General features: G+C 45.6%; 2 protein-coding genes across 3 annotated transcripts in view; one reads left to right on the plus strand and one right to left on the minus strand.

The window, feature by feature from the left end:
* LOC143989821 (uncharacterized) overlaps positions 1-17,244 on the plus strand; it is a 184,519-nt gene that overhangs the window by 108,200 nt on the left and 59,075 nt on the right. The window lies entirely within an intron of this gene.
* Positions 7,973-17,244, minus strand: part of LOC143990006 (uncharacterized) — a 57,927-nt gene continuing 48,655 nt past the window's right edge. Inside the window, exons 2-4 of the mRNA XM_077490245.1 lie at positions 17,121-17,243; positions 16,889-17,030; positions 7,973-9,312 (exon numbers count right to left, since the gene is read on the minus strand). Of these exons, the coding sequence (XP_077346371.1) occupies positions 8,276-9,312; positions 16,889-17,030; positions 17,121-17,243 (1,302 nt within the window). The 3' untranslated portion in view covers positions 7,973-8,275. The remainder of the gene's footprint in view (positions 9,313-16,888; positions 17,031-17,120; position 17,244) is intronic.

The raw sequence follows: 17,244 nt of genomic DNA on the forward strand, positions 1-17,244 counted from the left end.
TGTAGAACATCTGTTATATGGATACAAAGAGCCCCATCCAAGAGTAAAGGGTGGAAATGGCTCCTGATCCCCAGATTTGGGCAATTATGTCACCAATATAAATAGAATAAAACCCGCGCTATGTGTAACAACTCAAATACCTACAGAAATAACTTATACCGGACTGCTTCTGTAACAAAGGTAAGTATTTCCTTTATCAACTAGAAGAGCATTATGTGTCACAGCGCTGTCCTATTGTGTGTGCACATAAATCATCACAAATACACTAAAATATGTGGAGACATTCATATATAAAGTGCTAGGGGCTCAAATAATATTCTCTGCAGATCTACTGCTTCCACTTTACACCTACTTCACTGATCTTATGGTGTTTATCAATAAATGAAGTAAACAGATCCATGTGCAAATTCATATACAACATAAAGTGCTTTGTGCTCAATATGCTGTTCCCTGCAGATCCACTGCTTCCACTTTGCACCTACCTCTTTACTCTCATAATGTTTGCTGGTATATTAAAGTAGAAACCTGTGAAACAAATAATGTAATCATACAATATTGTGCTCAATATAGTGTTCTCTGCAAGTCCACTGCTTCCACTTTGCATCTATTTCAATTAACCTATTTAAAAAAAAAAAAAATCCACCAATCAATGAAAAGTTGAAAAGGTGTAAATTTCTCAGTGCTCCAAACTGGCAGCTGTAGTGTAGCCACACCTTCTTCCACCTCTTACCCACGTGATGGTGAGGGCGCCCCCTTAGTAGTGCTTCCCCACTCACCAGAGCAATATGACTCCCAGATTTTCATCTACCAGTAGGGATGGCCGAACGGTTCACCCGGCGGTCGTTTTGCGGCAAATTTCGGCTGTTTGCGGTCCGCCCGATCGGCGGACTATTGCCGCCGTTCGCCCGGCGGACTTCCGTGTTTACTGTGTAAAAGAACTTTGACCTATGATGACACATCCATCATGGGGTACAGGACAGCCAATTGAGTCATTACAGCACATGAACACTAGGACATTCCCCCTAACTTATAAATAGACCCGATCCGGCAGCCATTTTACATTCTTTCTTCTGTCACTATAGGGAGAGGTTGCTGTGTGGAGCAGGGAGAGATTGCAGTGACCCAAATCACTAGCTATTTGGTCCACAAAAGTTCTTTTCAGGACTTGTATAGGTGTTAGGTGTAGTTCAGGATATAGGTTTGAGGCAGTGCTGTGCTAGTGATTGTTGCAGCAGCCTGAGTGTCTTTTGTCAGTGTAGAGAGAGGGACAGGACGCTGTTTGCAGCAGGGACAGTCAGTTTAATCAGTAGCTGTTACTATTAGGTCCACAAAGGATCTTTTCAGGACTGGTATGGTAATAGGCTTGTACACGTATAATATTCTTTCTTCCAAATATAGAAAGAATATTATACTTGACTGCTGCCCTATACTGCAGTAGTCCTTTATCAGTATAGGGACTGAGGTACAGTCTGCTAATCATTCACAACCTACTTGTTCTACAAAGGTCCTTATAAGGACTGGTAAGGTCTAGGGTACTACAGTACATAGGGTTCAGTGAAGTTCAGTCTGCTATTCCTTAAGGACTGGTATAGGTCCACAATATATAGGGTTGAGGTGCACTACTGCTGACTGCTGCCCTTCTGCTGCAGTAGTCCTTTATGAGTATAGGGACTGAGGTACAGTCTGCTAATCATTCAAAACCTACTAGTTCCACAAAGGTCCTTATAAGGACTGGTAAGGTATAGGGTACTAAAATACATAGGGTTGAGTGAGGTACAGTCTGCTATTCCTTAAGGACTGGTATAGGTCCACAATATATAGGGTTGAGGTGCACTACTGCTGACTGCTGCCCTACTGCTGCAGCAGTTCTTTATCAGTATAGGGACTGAGGTACAGTCTGTTAATCATTCACAACCTACTAGTTCCACAAAGGTCCTTATAAGGACTGGTAAGGTCTAGGGTACTACAGTACATAGGGTTGAGTGAGGTACAGTCTGCTATTCCTTAAGGACTGGTATAGGTCCACAATATATAGGGTTGAGGTGCACTACTGCTGACTGCTGCCCTATTCTGCAGCAGTCCTTTATCAGTATAGGGACTGAGAGTTTTGTCACAGGGTCATTTAAAAAATGACAGGCAGAGGAAGAGGCAGGCTCTTCCGCAGGGGTGGTAGGGGTAGGGCAGGAGCAACAGGCTTGAGCCAAAGTGGGAAGTTGCAGAAGGTGCGTTCAATTACTTTAAAGGACGCACCAGACTTGGTTGAGTGGCTCACTCAGCCTTACTCTTCTGCACCCTCTTCATCCTCTCAATCTGCACCCTCTTCTTCACTTTCTGCTATGTGCACCCCCAAAGACACTACCACCAACAACACCACCACCACCACATACCTTCCGCTTGAGTCACAGGAATTATTTTCCGATCCATATCAAGACATTTGTGATGCGCAGCCACTCTTGGTATTGGATCAGGAAGAGGAGGTAGCAAGAACCGCCACTCAGCAGTCTGACGACAGTACCCAGATCAGCCCAAGGAGGAGGTTGGTCCCCGCTGTTGCTGCCTACTCCGAGATCTCTAATTATAGCGGTGGGGAAGGTGATGACGTGTCTAGTGATGTCACGTGTGTGCCCACAAGAGAGGAAGAGGAGGAGAGTTCAGAGGGAGATATGGACCAGCAGATAGGGAGGAGAAGCAGGAATAACTTACATTGCACAGGAGGGACAAAGCAGACTGCTAATGTATCAGGAGCGAGTCATCGACCATGTACGGTCACATCTGGCACTCCCAGGACGCCGGCACATGGCTCCGCAGTGTGGGCTTTTTTTTACGTGTCCGCTGCTGACAATAGGTTACCATCTGCAATCTTTGCAGTCAACGCATTAGTCGCGGTAAGCCCAACACCCACCTAGGGACGACCGCCTTAAGAAGGCACATGAGCAGCCATCACGGAGCCCAGTGGGAGCAATGGAACACACAAAGCCACACTCCAGGCTCTCATCGTCCAGCCTCGTCTTCTACTTCTCCTTCTCCTCACAATTGGCCTCCTCTCCACCTTCCATCACACCAAGCTCTCGTTTTTCTGCAAAAAGGCAGGCTTCCGTGGGCCTAATGTCCGAGCGTAAAAAAATGATGACGCCGGATAACCCTCTTGCCCAACGGTTGAAGGCTGGCTTGTCAGAACTCATAGCCTGCTAACTACTGCCATATAACCTGGTGGACTCGGAGGCGCTGGATAACCCTCTTGCCCAACGGTTGACGGCTGGCTTGTCAGAACTCATAGCCCGCTAACTACTGCCATATAAACTGGTGGACTCGGAGGCCTTTCGAAAATTTGTGGCCATTGGAACACCACAATGGAAGGTCCCAGGAAGGAAGTATTTCTCAGAGAAGGGCATCCCAGAGCTATATGGCCATGTTCAGCGGCAAGTGAATGTATCTCTGGCACACAGTGTCGGTGCCAAGATACATCTGACCACAGACACGTGGTCTAGCAAACATGGGCAGGGAAGGTATATCACTTTTACTGCCCACTGGGTGAACCTTCTGACGGCCGTCAAGCATGTAACCCGTGGCACCCATGTAGATTTGGTTTTACTGCCACGGATTGCATGCAGGCCTGGCTCTTCTTCTCCTCCTCCTACTCCATCCTCCTCCCTCTCCTCCTCGGCTGACTCCTCCTTTTCCGCTGCTAGCGTCTCTTCCGCTGCGCCGCCCAAGCTCCCCAGAACCTATTCGACATGCCAGGTGAGACGTTGCCATGCCGTGCTGCGTCTGTTGTGCCTGGAAGCCAAGAGCCACACTGGCCCGGCACTCCTTTCAGCTTTGCGTTCACAGGCAGATCAATGGCTAACACCGCTCAATTTGACAGTTGGTAAAGTGGTGTGTGACAACGGTGTCAATCTGCTTAGCGCATTGAAACAGGGCAAAATCACGCACGTGCCATGCATGGCACACATCTTAAACTTGGTCGTGCAGCGATTCGTTGTCAAATACCCTGGGGTCCAGGACATCTTGCGGCAGGCAAGGAAAATCTCGTCCCATTTCAGAAGATCTTACACGGCCATGGCTCGTCTTGCTGACATTCAGCGGCGACACAATCTGCCGGTCAGACGTCTTATTTGCGATTGCCTGACGCGATGGAACTCAACCTTCTATATGCTTGATAGGCTGCTCCAGCAGAAACGTGCAGTTAACGTCTACCTGTATGAACTCTGCGGCAGAACAGGTTCTGGGGAGCTGGTTTTTTTTTCACCGTGCCAGTGGCTGCTCATGCGCGACGCATGCAGACTTCTGCGGCCATTTGAGGAGATCACCAAACTGGTCAGTCGCAGCCATGGCACCATCAGTGACATGGTACCTTATGCCTTCTTTATGGAGCGTGCATTGCGTCGTGTCATTGATCAAGCTGTGGAGGAGCAGGAGCGGGAAGATGAGGAAGTCGCAATGCTGGATGAATTCCCAGGGGGGGCTACTCTATCTGAGACAAGTCAACAACAGGAGTCTGAAGAGGAGTCAGAGGAGGATGGTGCCGGGGCGGATGAGGAGGAGCAAGAAGAGCATGCTTTAAACCTTTCAGGGATCCCTGTTGTTGTGCGTGGATGGGGAGAGGAGAATGAAGAGGACGACATTATCCTGGATAATGAGCAGGAGCCAGGCCACCACAACGCTTCCACTTTAGTGCAAATGGGGGCCTTCATGCTCCAGTGTTTGAATAGGGACCCCCGGATAAAAAGCATAAGGGTCAAGGACCAGTACTGGGTGGCAACCTACTTAGACCCCCGGTACAAACACAAAATGGCGGAAATGTTACCACCGTCAGAGGGCTGTCAAAATGGAGCACTTCCAGGCCCTGCTTCGGGAAATGCTGCATTCTGCTTTTGCGTGCGCTGGCAGAGGAGCAATTCCCACTCCCAGAGAAGGAGTTGCGGGTACCAATCCAACAGCGCCTGCAAGAAGAGGCCAGTTTGAAGATGTGTTGGTGACTTCAGATATGAGGTCATTCTTTCAGCCGACCCATCGACAGGTGTCATCCGGATCCAGCATCAGGGAACGCCTAGACCGACAGGTGTCCGACTACATCGGGTTAACGGCCGATGTGGACGCTCTGAGGAGTGATGAACCCCTGGACTACTGGTTGGGCAGGCTTGACCTCTAGCCAGAGCTTGCCCAATTTGCAATCGAACTGTTGGCTTGCCCCTCGTCCAGTGTCCTGTCCGAAAGGACGTTCAGCGCAGCAGGGGGTATCGTGACCGTTAAGCGTACTCGCCTAGCTCATGACAGTGTTAACTACCTCACATTTCTAAAAATTAATGAGGCATGGATCTCGGAGGAATTCAACACATGTGACCAGTAGACCATGTATATGTCTATAAACAATTTTTTTAATCGAGCACACAGACCTTCTTTCTTCATTTGGCTCACTTCCTTGTCCAAAAAAAGCACACCGTACTATATGCCCGTACCCTCCTGTTTGAAGAGGTTGAGCAGTGTCGTATTTCTACTGGGGCTGCTTATTATGAGGGGCTCCCACCACCCCTGTGCTGACTTCCTCCTGGGGCTGTACCTCTGCTGTGCATATCATGAGGGGCTTCCCACCATCCCTGTGCTATGCTCATTATGAGGGGCTCCCACCATCCCTGTGCTGACTTCCTCCTGGGGCTGCTTATTATGAGGGGCTCCCACCATCCCTGTGCTATGCTGACATCCTCCTGGGGCTGCTTATTATGAGGGGCTCCCACCATCCCTGTGCTGACTTCCTTCGGGGGCTGTACCTCTGCTGTTCATATTATGAGGGGCTCCCACCATCCCTGTGCTATGCTGACATCCTCCTGGGGCTGTTTATTATGAGGGGCTCCCACCATCCCTGTGCTATGCTGACATCCTCCTGGGGCTGCTTATTATGAGGGGCTCCCACCATCCCTGTGCTGACTTCCTCCTGGGGCTGTACCTCTGCTGTGCATATTATGAGGGGCTCCCACCATCCCTGTGCTATGCTGACATCCTCCTGGGGCTGCTTATTATGAGGGGCTCCCACCATCCCTGTGCTATGCTGACATCCTCCTGGGGCTGCTTATTATGAGGGGCTCCCACCATCCCTTTGCTGTGCTGACTTCCTCCTGGGGCTGCTTATTATGAGGGGCTCCCACCATCCCTGTGCTGACTTCCTCCTGGGGCTGTACCTCTGCTGTGCATATTATGAGGGGCTCCCACCATCCCTGTGCTATGCTCATTATGAGGGGCTCCCACCATCCCTGTGCTATGCTCATTATGAGGGGCTCCCACCATCCCTGTGCTATGCTGACTTCCTCCTGGGGCTGCTTACGGTGCAGGTGTCATTGCTGTATGTCACGCTGCTGATGTCAGTACTCTCTATCACAGTGCTGCTGTCATTGCTGTATATCGCGGTGCTGGTGTTAGTCCTTTATGTCACGCTGCTGATATCAGTGCTCTCTATCACGGTGCAGGTGTCATTGCTGTATGTCACGCTGCTGGTGATCATCTCCTGCACCCTCTCCTCCATTGCTTTCATGCGCTCCACAGTCCTGAATTGTCACAACAATTTCACATATAAAAAAAGAATGCTTGTAGTTGTCGATCCCAGATTCACCTCATACATGTGTTATGTCATTGGCCATGTGGTGGGACTATGTTTGCACAGCTAGTAATTATTTTGTGGCTGCAAATTTGACCTGTAGGTTTGCACAGTTCGCCTCCCATTGAAGTCAATGGGGCCCGCCGCGAACGTTCCGGTTCGCGAACTATCGGAAGTTCGTCCATCACTATATATGGATGCAAATGAAAAAATAAATATATGTATAAAAATAAAAAATAAAAGGTCAAATGCCGTATTTCCCATTTTAAATCAATGGCTGGTTTATTCGTGTTTGTTTAAATAACTTTTATGATACAATAAAAATATACGCCGGACCCTCAGTGTGCCGCCTACCTAATTAGTATGTGAGAAAAGGTGAAACAATACTAATATATGGGGATTGAAGAGTAAAAATGACAAAATGAAAAAGCAGGGAAAAGGGAGGATGGATAAAGTCAGATCACAAAGTGGAAGCTATGAGATGATATGATTGGTTCTCCAATCTGCATTGGAAAAAGGTGGACAAGTAGATGATTGTATTGATCTGGAAGGTAGGTGTAAAGAAATAGGGGGGCGTTGTTGGGTAACAGTGGTCAGGAGGAGATGTACAAGTGGAATAGTAATGAATATGGGGGTCCAAAAAAGTGATGTGGGGCTCACTAAAACCAGAAGAACATGGTCCTCCTTGGCCTCCCTCTCACTGTACCAATCAGAGTCCCTATGAGGACTCGCTCTTACACCCCAAATGAAAGAGCAATGTGAGGAGGTGATCCTTTCCAGAAAGTAATAGTCCTTTCCAAAGAATGGTAAATGTATTTATACTGTACTTATCAGCTTGTCATCAAGTCCACAGCTCCAGGGTCCCGGGGGAAGGTCCTCCCTTGTCTTGTAAAGTGTGTAGAACCATATATGGGTCAAAGGCATGTAGTCCAGAGATGGGCCGCGCTGGCCTGACCGCTTTCACCCATCTCTGTCGTCTGCATCAGAGGCTGGTTACCAATGCGCTCCATTGTACTTTTATCCTTCAGTGTCTACTTACCTCACAAGTGCATGAGTCCAATCTCAGATATTACAATCAAACCATGCCTGACCAATGACAATTAAGGGCTCTACTAGCCAGAATTTACCTCAGTGATTTCCTATGACCATCAGCTCCATCTAGTGACCATAATGGGGTATTTTTCCTGAAATACCTCAATAAAAATAGCACAATACCACATTATGGCCACTAGATGGAGCCAAGAAATCAGTGTATGAAATAAAATACATCCAATATTCATCACAGCCGGGTGAATGTCACTCACATTCATTCAACTATTTCTTTTATTTTAATAGACCTCTAAGTGTTTGTGAAATCTTCCACCACAAAATGTACTCAGCCAATGAGAGGTAATGACTCCATTTTTATTTTTCTCCTGCTATCAATGGCCGACACGGTACAACACTTCATCCATGTCTTTGGTGATCTCTAATCTCCTTATCAACTGTTTCTTCCATGATGAAGATCAGCCATGGAGTATCTCTGAGGTGTATATCAGGGTGTGCTTCTTCCCCACATGAGAGCTGTGATGTCCAGCAACATTCATATAGAAGACATTTCCCGCACTCAAGGCACTAATACACCTCGAGGGTTGTGTGGGATCCCTGATGTGTGGAAAGACTGGACTTCAGTGAGGAACAATTCCCTCACTCAGGACAGGAATATGGCTTCTCCCCTGTGTGAGATCTCTGATGTCTGTAAAGACCGGACTTCTGTGAAAAACATTTCCCACACTCAGGACAGGAATACGGCTTCTCTCCTGTATGAGATCTTATATGCACATTGAGATGGGATTTAGTATGGAAACACTTCCCGCACTCAGGACAGGAATATGGCTTCTCCCCTGTATGAGATCTTATATGCACATTAAGTTTGGATTTAGCAGGGAAACACTTCCCGCACTCAGTACAGGAAAACCTCTTATCTTTTGGAAGGACAACACCATTCCTCACAGTCTGAGGTTCCTCAGGATGAGAGGAATATGATGGTCCATCTACACTGTGTGGTGCCGGATGGACATTTGAGGTAGTTGGGTTTTCTCCTAGACTATTCCCGTTATGAGAACTCTGATGTGTGAAAAGTTGTGACTTTAGTACAAAGCATTTCCCACACTCAGGACAGGAATATGGCTTCTCCCTCGTGTGAGATCTCTGATGTGTGTAAAGATTGGACTTCTGTGAAAAACATTTCCCACACTCAGTACAGGAATACGGCTTCTCCCCGGTGTGAGTTCTGTGATGTTTGGAAAGACTGGACTTCACTGAAAAACATTTCCCGCATTCAGTACAAAAATACGGCTTCAGCCCTGTGTGAGATCTCTGATGTGTGTATAGATTGGACTTTAGTAAAAAACATTTCCCGCACTCAGGACAAGAATACGGCTTCTCCCCCGTGTGAGATCTTATATGCACATTAAGTTGGGATATAGAACGGAAACACTTCCCGCACTCAGTACAGGAAAAGCTCTTCTCTGTTGGAAGGACGGCCCCATCCCGCACAGTCTGAGGTTCCTCAGGATAAGAGGAATACGATGGTCCATCTACACTGTGTGGTGCCGGATGGACATTTGAGGTAGTCGGGTTTTCTCCTGGACTATACTGTGTGATGTCCTCATCTTCTACTTTACAGTCTGGAGACAAAGTGAGACAATCCTCGGAGGTTTTCCTCATCTCCCGTCCATCTACTAAAATAGAAATACAAAGATTATTACTAGACATGAGCTGATTGGTTCCCCTAAACCAGGACTCCGCCCACATCAGGCAGCTTTGTCTCTGAGGATCTTACAATTCCCCCCTCAAGGTAACTAGTAAATGGGTCCTCTGATCTCCTACCAGATCATTTCTTTATTCATGGACCTTAGTCAGAGAGGGAGGAAACAACGAGAACTGTCTTTTATAGGAGTGACAGTGATGAGGGGATTGTAGGACGAGTGTTCTGCTTCTCGTTATTGAACGGATGTATAACACAGACAGTCAGACAGTTTAACAATAATTCAGAAGTCAAGAAACGTGTGACATCAGATCTGTATCTATTCTTTTTTCCGAATAACTTTGTAAAACTACAACATGAGCATAACAAACATATGTGTCAGTACATTACAACATTATACAGCAGCCTCACTCTATCAGTGAAAGAACTCACAGACAATTCCACCATTACTCCAGGAATAGTTAAGATCTCTACTGCATGCAGTCTGCTTGGATCAAGGACCAATCATGAAATGAAGGAAATACAGTTCCAGGTTAAAGGTCACTACCTTTCACTGTGAAGAAAATATCACTTCCTGTCAAGCTGTGGCAAAATAATAACTAACTCTGACCACTAGGTGGCAGCAACGTGAAACTAACATTTCAGTATAATCTGTAACAGCACATAGCACATATTACTATGATAAATATGGGCAGAACAACGAGTGTCCCCTCCCCCTCTATCACTCATTGCCATCTTCCCAACACAAGAAGTCCTGCACTTCCTTATTTAGTCCATGATTTAGTCATGAATAACAGCGGGGCTGAGCCCCACCAGAGGTCAGAGAGTGAGGATGGGGGGAGAACAACCAAGATGAAGACTGGACTGATCCTGAAGACCCCCATCATTGGGTTATTGACTCCTCCCTCATTATCACTTTCTGTTTAAGGTTCCAAAGTCTGAGGATGTTATCACATTATTATCACCATGTAAAATTCTGTCCTCCAATCACATCATCAGATATAAAATGTCCAGCTGGTAGGAAATGGGTGTAACAAAAGAGAATACATATTATGTGTATATATAGCAGTGGGGGGAGGGGAGAGAGCAGAAGTCAGGACTATGTCATGTACAACATATTGTAATATATCAGAATGTTTATACTGAAATATTAAAATTGTATTTTAATTATGAAAATATGCAAATCTTTGATTTGGGAGATTTACAATTTTCTAACAATAGAAGCAAGAAATGTAAGTTTTTTTATCCGTGTTATTTTGAAGATGAGTGATACAAAGGATATTGCTTAAAAATATATATTTATTAACTAAAAATACAGTGCAAAATAATATCAGATATATTTTTGTGATAAAACAAATAAATGGATATATAAATGTATGCTTCTACATATCAGAGATGATGATGATGATATAATAATAACTTACTAACATTTCCCCTTATTCTGTTGCCCCTCTTGCACTGCACTCTGTCCAGGCCAGTTGTAAAACCCCACCCCCCTACAAGCCCGCTTTTATCAGCTTCTAATTGAATGATTTTGAATCACCCCCCCCCCCCCCCCCCCCACCTTCCCAGTATAAATGTAGTTCATTTCTTGGGACGGCTGGCGAGGGTTTCAGCTGATCACTCCTTGTGCAAAGTGTCACGCCTGCAACAAGTGTTTGGCACTTGTACACGGGGCACTTTGACTAGGGCACTGCTACATAAAAGTAAGTACAGACATTATTGTTCCACTGCTATTTGGCAGGAAGTTCCTCTTAATACTCTAACCTCAGCCTTCCTTCTATTCCCCTCTCCCCACCCCCCAACATGCTCACACTAATCTATGTTATAAAGTCCTCTCTCCTCAAACTTTTATTTCTTTATCCCCCATCTCCAGCCCCCAACCTGTACATATCTCCCTCTCTTCTGCCCACTCAATATCACTCCACTTACCACCTCCTGCTCATTCTAAGCCCACACAGTATCACCATGTCCATTCCACCACAGCATCTGCCCCCCTATAAATCCCACTCCAGCCTTACCACCCTCAACCTCCTATTACTCCTAATGTCTGGGGACATCGCACCAAACCCCGGCCCTCCCACACCCAATTCCCATCCCCAAAATTGTCTGCCTACCTCCTCCAACAGTCGTAACTCCCACCTTCTCATCCCAATTCCCCTGATTCCACAAGTCTGCCCCCCTCTTTTATGTGCCCTCTGGAATGCCCACTCGGTCTTCAACAAACTAGCTTATCAATGACCTTTTCCTTTCCAAATCCCTTAATCTATTTGCTATAACCGAGACCTGGCTCCAGGAATCTGACACTACCTCTCCAGCTGCCCTGTCCCACAGTGGTCTCCTCTGGACTCCACCAGACCCAGTGGATGAAAAGGAGGTGGCGTGGGACTTCTCCTCTCCCCACAATGCACCTTCCAGGTTCTCCCCACACCTCCCTCTCTTTCCCCCTGCTCTTTCAAAATGCACTGCATTCGTCTTTTCTCTCTAGTTTGTCTGAGAGTCGCAGTTATTTATCGACCTCCTGAACCAGTGTTATGCTTTCTGGATGACTTCTCTGCATGGCTACCCTATTTATTCTCCTCTGAAGTACCTGCCATCATCCTAGGTGACTTTAACATTCCAATCAATGTTAATACTGCAACCACTTCTCAACTACTCAAACTAACCTCCTCTATTGACCTAACACAATGGACACAAACCACCAGTCACTCCAACACTAACACTCTTGACCTCGTATTCTTCCATCGCTGCACCCCTTGCAATCTCTCTAACACCCCCTTTTCTCTGTCTGATCACAACCTTATCCGTTTCACACTCTCCTTGTCTCCTACATCCCATGCTGCCAACCTACAAACCACGACCCGCAGAAATCTCCTCAACCTCAACCCTTCCCTTCTTCACTCTGCTATTGATGGCCTTTAGGATAAAATCACACCTCTGTCCTGCCCAGACCTAACCACTTCCATCTACAACAACATACTGTAATCCTCCCTAGACGTACTTGCTCCTCTTTCTACACGCAGAACCAGGCCCCACCTGCCACAACCCTGGCAAACAGACAACACCAGAAGTCTCAAGAGATGCAGCCGTGCTCCTGAGCGAGCGTGGTGTAAATCTAAATCCCTGCAAGACTTTACCCTCTACAAATCTGCCCTTCTCAAATACAACTCCTGCCTCCAACACCATACTCAATGTGCTCCTCTTTTTGCCCAGTTACCACAGATGAAGTTGATAAACTCCTCTCCATGGCCCACCTCACTACCTGTTCCCCGGACCCTGTCGTCTCATAATTACTGTGACCACCTTCCCACGCTATCCTCAACTTCCTAACCCGCGTCTTCAACCTCTCCCTCTCCTCCGACACCTTTCCTTCCCCGCTCCAACATGCACTGATTACCCCCATACTCGAAAAACCCCTCACTAGACCCCACCTGTTTGAATAACTTAAGACCCATCTCCCTGCTCCAATTTGCCTCCAAGCTCATCAAAAGCCTCGTCCATGACCAAATGAGTCGCTACCTCATGGACCACAACCTTCTTGACCCCCTACAATCCGGCTTCCGCCCACAACATTCTACCGAAACTGCCCTACTAAAACGCACCAATGACCTACTAACTGCTATACCAACGGCCACTACTCCATACTCATACTTTTAGACCTCTCTGCTGCCTTTGACAGTTGACCACCTGCTCCTCCTCAGCAAATTACCCTCCCTTGGCCTCCGTGATTCTGCTTCATCCTGGTTCTCCTCCTACCTATCTCAGCGCACTTTCAGTGTCACTTATAACTCCATCTCCTCCGCTCCCCTTCTTCTTTCTGTTGGGGTACCCCAAGGCTCCGTCCTTGGGCCCCTCCTATTCTCACTCTATACCTCCTCCCTGGGCCAGTTGATAACCTCCCATGGTTTCCAATACCAACTCTATGCCGACGACACCCAGATCTATCTCTCCACTCCTCAACTCACCCCCTCCGTCTCCTAACACATCTTAAACTTACTGAATGACATATTAGTATGGATGTCACACCACTTCCTCAAACTCAATCTTCCTAAAACTGAGCTTCTTATATTTCCTCCTTCACGATCACCACCCCCCCACCCCCCCGTGACTTCACCATTAATATCACCAACACAACCATTGGTCCCTCCACACATGGCAGGGTCCTGGGTGTAATCATTGACTCTGACCTCTCCTTCAGCCCCCATATCCAATCACTGGCTAAATCCTGCCGCCTTCACCTCCGCAATATCTCCAGAATTCCACCTTCCTGACTAATGACACCACAAAGCAACTTCTTCACTCCTTGATTATTTCCCGCCTTGACTACTGAAACTCTCTCCTTAATGGCCGACCCTTACACAGGCTCCTCCCCCTTCAGTCTATTATGAATGCTGCTGCTAGACTAATACACCTCACTAATCGATCCGTGACTGCCGCCCCTCTCTGCAAATCCCTTCACTGGCTTCCCCTCCCCCACCGTGTAAAATTCTAAATGCTAACCATAACATACAAAGCCATCCACAACATCACCCCCTCCCCCCATCTACATCACCAACCTCATCTGCAGATATCGCCCAAATCGTCCCCTCCGCTCCTCCCAGGACCTCATGCTCTCTAGATACCTTGTTACCTCCTCCCATGCTCGCCTTCAAGACTTCTATAGAGCCTCTCCCATCTTCTGGAACTCCCTGCCCCAGTCTGTCCGATCAGCCCCTACCCTGTCCACCTTTAGGAGATCCTTGAAAACTAATTTATTCAGGGAAGCCGATTCCACCCCCACCTAACAACAACTGTCCCCGAGCCACCCTCATCAAATCATTCTCTGCAGCTATTAACTTTTGTACCACCACCACTCGCTTTAGAATCTAAGCTCTACGAATAGGGCGCTCCTGTACATTTTGTATTGTACTGTAGTTGTGTTGTCCCCCCCTATACATTGTAAAGCGTTGTGTAAACTGTTGGCGCTATATGAATATTGTATAATGTATAATAACATTATTCACATTTCTATTATTCAAGTTCTTATTACAACATATCACATGTCGATACCAAAATGATACTTATGTATTTAAGACTAGTAACTTGAATGGCTTCCGTGACTTCACGGACTTATGTAAACACTCTGTTATCTTAAACTATGTGATCCTTCACAAACAAACAGATCTCTTAACACTCTTAAATGTGCACAGACAAAATGTCATATGGTGCACGCTTCATAATTTGATCAAAGCTTCTGTTAAATTGAGAGTGAATTTATTTTAAAACACATATCACAACAAAACCATTATGCAGACTTTGGTCTTAGCTTTGTAGAGACAAACAACAAATGTGTATGTCTATTAATATTTGGAATATAATGATATCATGCTGCAGGTAGACATAAAACAACTCCAAATGCTAGGTCACAATATTAAATGGTTCTGTTTTGTATATGTCAAAACAATTCAATTACCAAAAAGGTATAATATGGAAAGATCAATACTTGACCAAAACGAAGAGGAAGTCTGTCATCTTGAGAAGTTTCAATTGGTAAGTCCCAAGGGGACTCCTTCCAATCTCCCTACATCTCTCCATCTTTTAGGGAGCTATAGCAAGTGCTTTGGAGATCTTTCCTTCAGGCTCTATAGAGATGGAACCGTCCAGCCATCTTCCGATCTCTCTCCAATCAGCCTCCGGATCTCAGCTCTCGGATCCCTATCTGCCATGAGTAACACCTTTTATCTCGCCCTAAAAGTGGGTGAGTATTTCAGTACTTTGTAACTTGATTGTGTCAAATGACAGTGGAGCTTTCACTTCACCATGGCAACCCCGGTCAATCACATTTTGAATAATTACCAATTTCAGCCTCTTAGGGGCAGTGTTGGATCAGAAATTACTTTAAATTTGATTGACATGACCTTCTGACCTTGGCTTAGCAAAACACTATTAATTGTGTAATGGTTGACAATCAAGTGTCACTATCCCCAGCCATTCTGGCACTTCTTAAAATATATAGGCATGAGAACATGTACCCACACAATTAGTTATGATGCTAAATGCCATTAAAGTGAAGTTATACTTTGAATTACAACCTCACAAGTACAGCTTCCAATACTTTCATGCCAATACAATCTTAGAACCTCACACTTGTGACTTTTACCATAATATATATATATATATATATATATATATATACACACACAGGTTTATAAATGAATAACTAACACATATATACTATAAACATATTATAAAAGAAAACATTATTATTTAAGATATACATAACACAACAGCAATTGTGAACAAGCCCTCTGGTTTCTGTGGCTCATTCTAAAAATACCAATTAGGTGTGTTATCTGTGTAAGTCTGTACCAATTCCCCTTATCTTAGTTAAATACACAAGTGTTCAAACCTTTGAATTATAACCTGGGAGATGCCACAACCAGACTTACAGACTCTTTGTATGACATAAAATAATGTTTGTAACAATGCTTATTCATGGATCATGAACCCCTGATTCTACTCCAGAGCCAAAATGGCTCCTCTAATGTCCAATAAATATGAATATGAAAAATACGAAAAATTATACAATATGCGACTTTATATATATATATATTCTTTTAACCCCAAATGTTCTGACAATAAGACACAACAGATAGGAGTACCGTATTTATCGTCATATAACACACGCCGGCTTATAACATGCACCCCAAGTTTAGGAGGGAAGTTTAAAAAAAAAAACTTACATTTAAATGCCCATCAATGCAGCCTCGTCAGTGTCATTTGCAGCCTTGCATTGCAGCCTTGTCAGTCATTTGCAGCCTTGTCAGTATTGTTGCAGGCTTGCCATTTAAAAATGGTGCCGCTGAGATACAGAGCAGATGTCCGGTGTATCTCGGCGGTGCTCGGTAGCTCTTGCCATTCTCAGCGGCTTTCGGCTATTTTGAGCCGCACTCGGCCATTCTTGCCGGCTTTCCGAAAGCTGCCGAGTGCAGCCGAAAGCTGCATAGAAGCTCACAAATCGGTGGGGGGGTCGGCATATAACACGCACCCGTGATTTCCCCCTGATTTTAAGGGAGAAAAGTGTGTGTTATACACCGATAAATATGGTATATAGTATCAGAATGATGTATGTACAACATACAGTATATAGTGTATGTAATGGACAATAAAAAGTATACAGTGTAAGGGTCAGTACTCATAATATTGGTATTCAATAATCAGTGGAAGATTAAATGTTTACATGAGACAAGTTTCCACACCGCTGCCTCCCATCTCCTGAGACTGCAATCAGTAACTTAGGTAAAAATCTATTTCTATGTCTTTTTTTTTAATTAATATTTTGCTGCCAGCTGATCCCCAGAATCTCCATAAATCCAGTCTAGATCCATAAATTGTGTCGGCAGCACAGAGAAGGAAGATTATCGGAGAGAAATCCAGGAATACAGGACGGGGAACACAGCTCAGGAAAGTGACCAGGGGATTACAGGCTGATATCACCCAGCCCCCGCCCTACTCTGGACCAATCAGTGAGCAGTATGGGTGGAGGAATGTATTTAATGTTAATGACCCACCTGTGCTGATCTCTGTAGGAGTGTCCTCCTCTATAAATGTCCCCGTTATTCCATCCTCCTCCATAGACTGCTGATCATCCCTCACATACCTCTCTTCTTCTTCTGCTTTAACCTCAACTTTAGAATCTCTCAGGTTTCCACTCTGAATATATAATAAAAAATGACATCAATGGTAACAATGCAGATAATGTACAGATCCTAATTATACTATCAGTGATTGTTCCTCCTCTACCTGATGATGGTGGGGGATGGCGTGATCTTCCTGTGTGGAATCCCGGGAATACAGAGGACGGGGACATCTCTCTGGTGGGTTCCCATTACTGGATCCATCTGTAGGAAACACACACACTGACTGA

This window comes from Lithobates pipiens, unplaced genomic scaffold (assembly GCF_037356315.1).
Source record: "Lithobates pipiens isolate NorthernLeopardFrog02 unplaced genomic scaffold, aLitPip1_a1.2 Scaffold_18, whole genome shotgun sequence".
Lineage (NCBI taxonomy): Eukaryota > Metazoa > Chordata > Amphibia > Anura > Ranidae > Lithobates > Lithobates pipiens.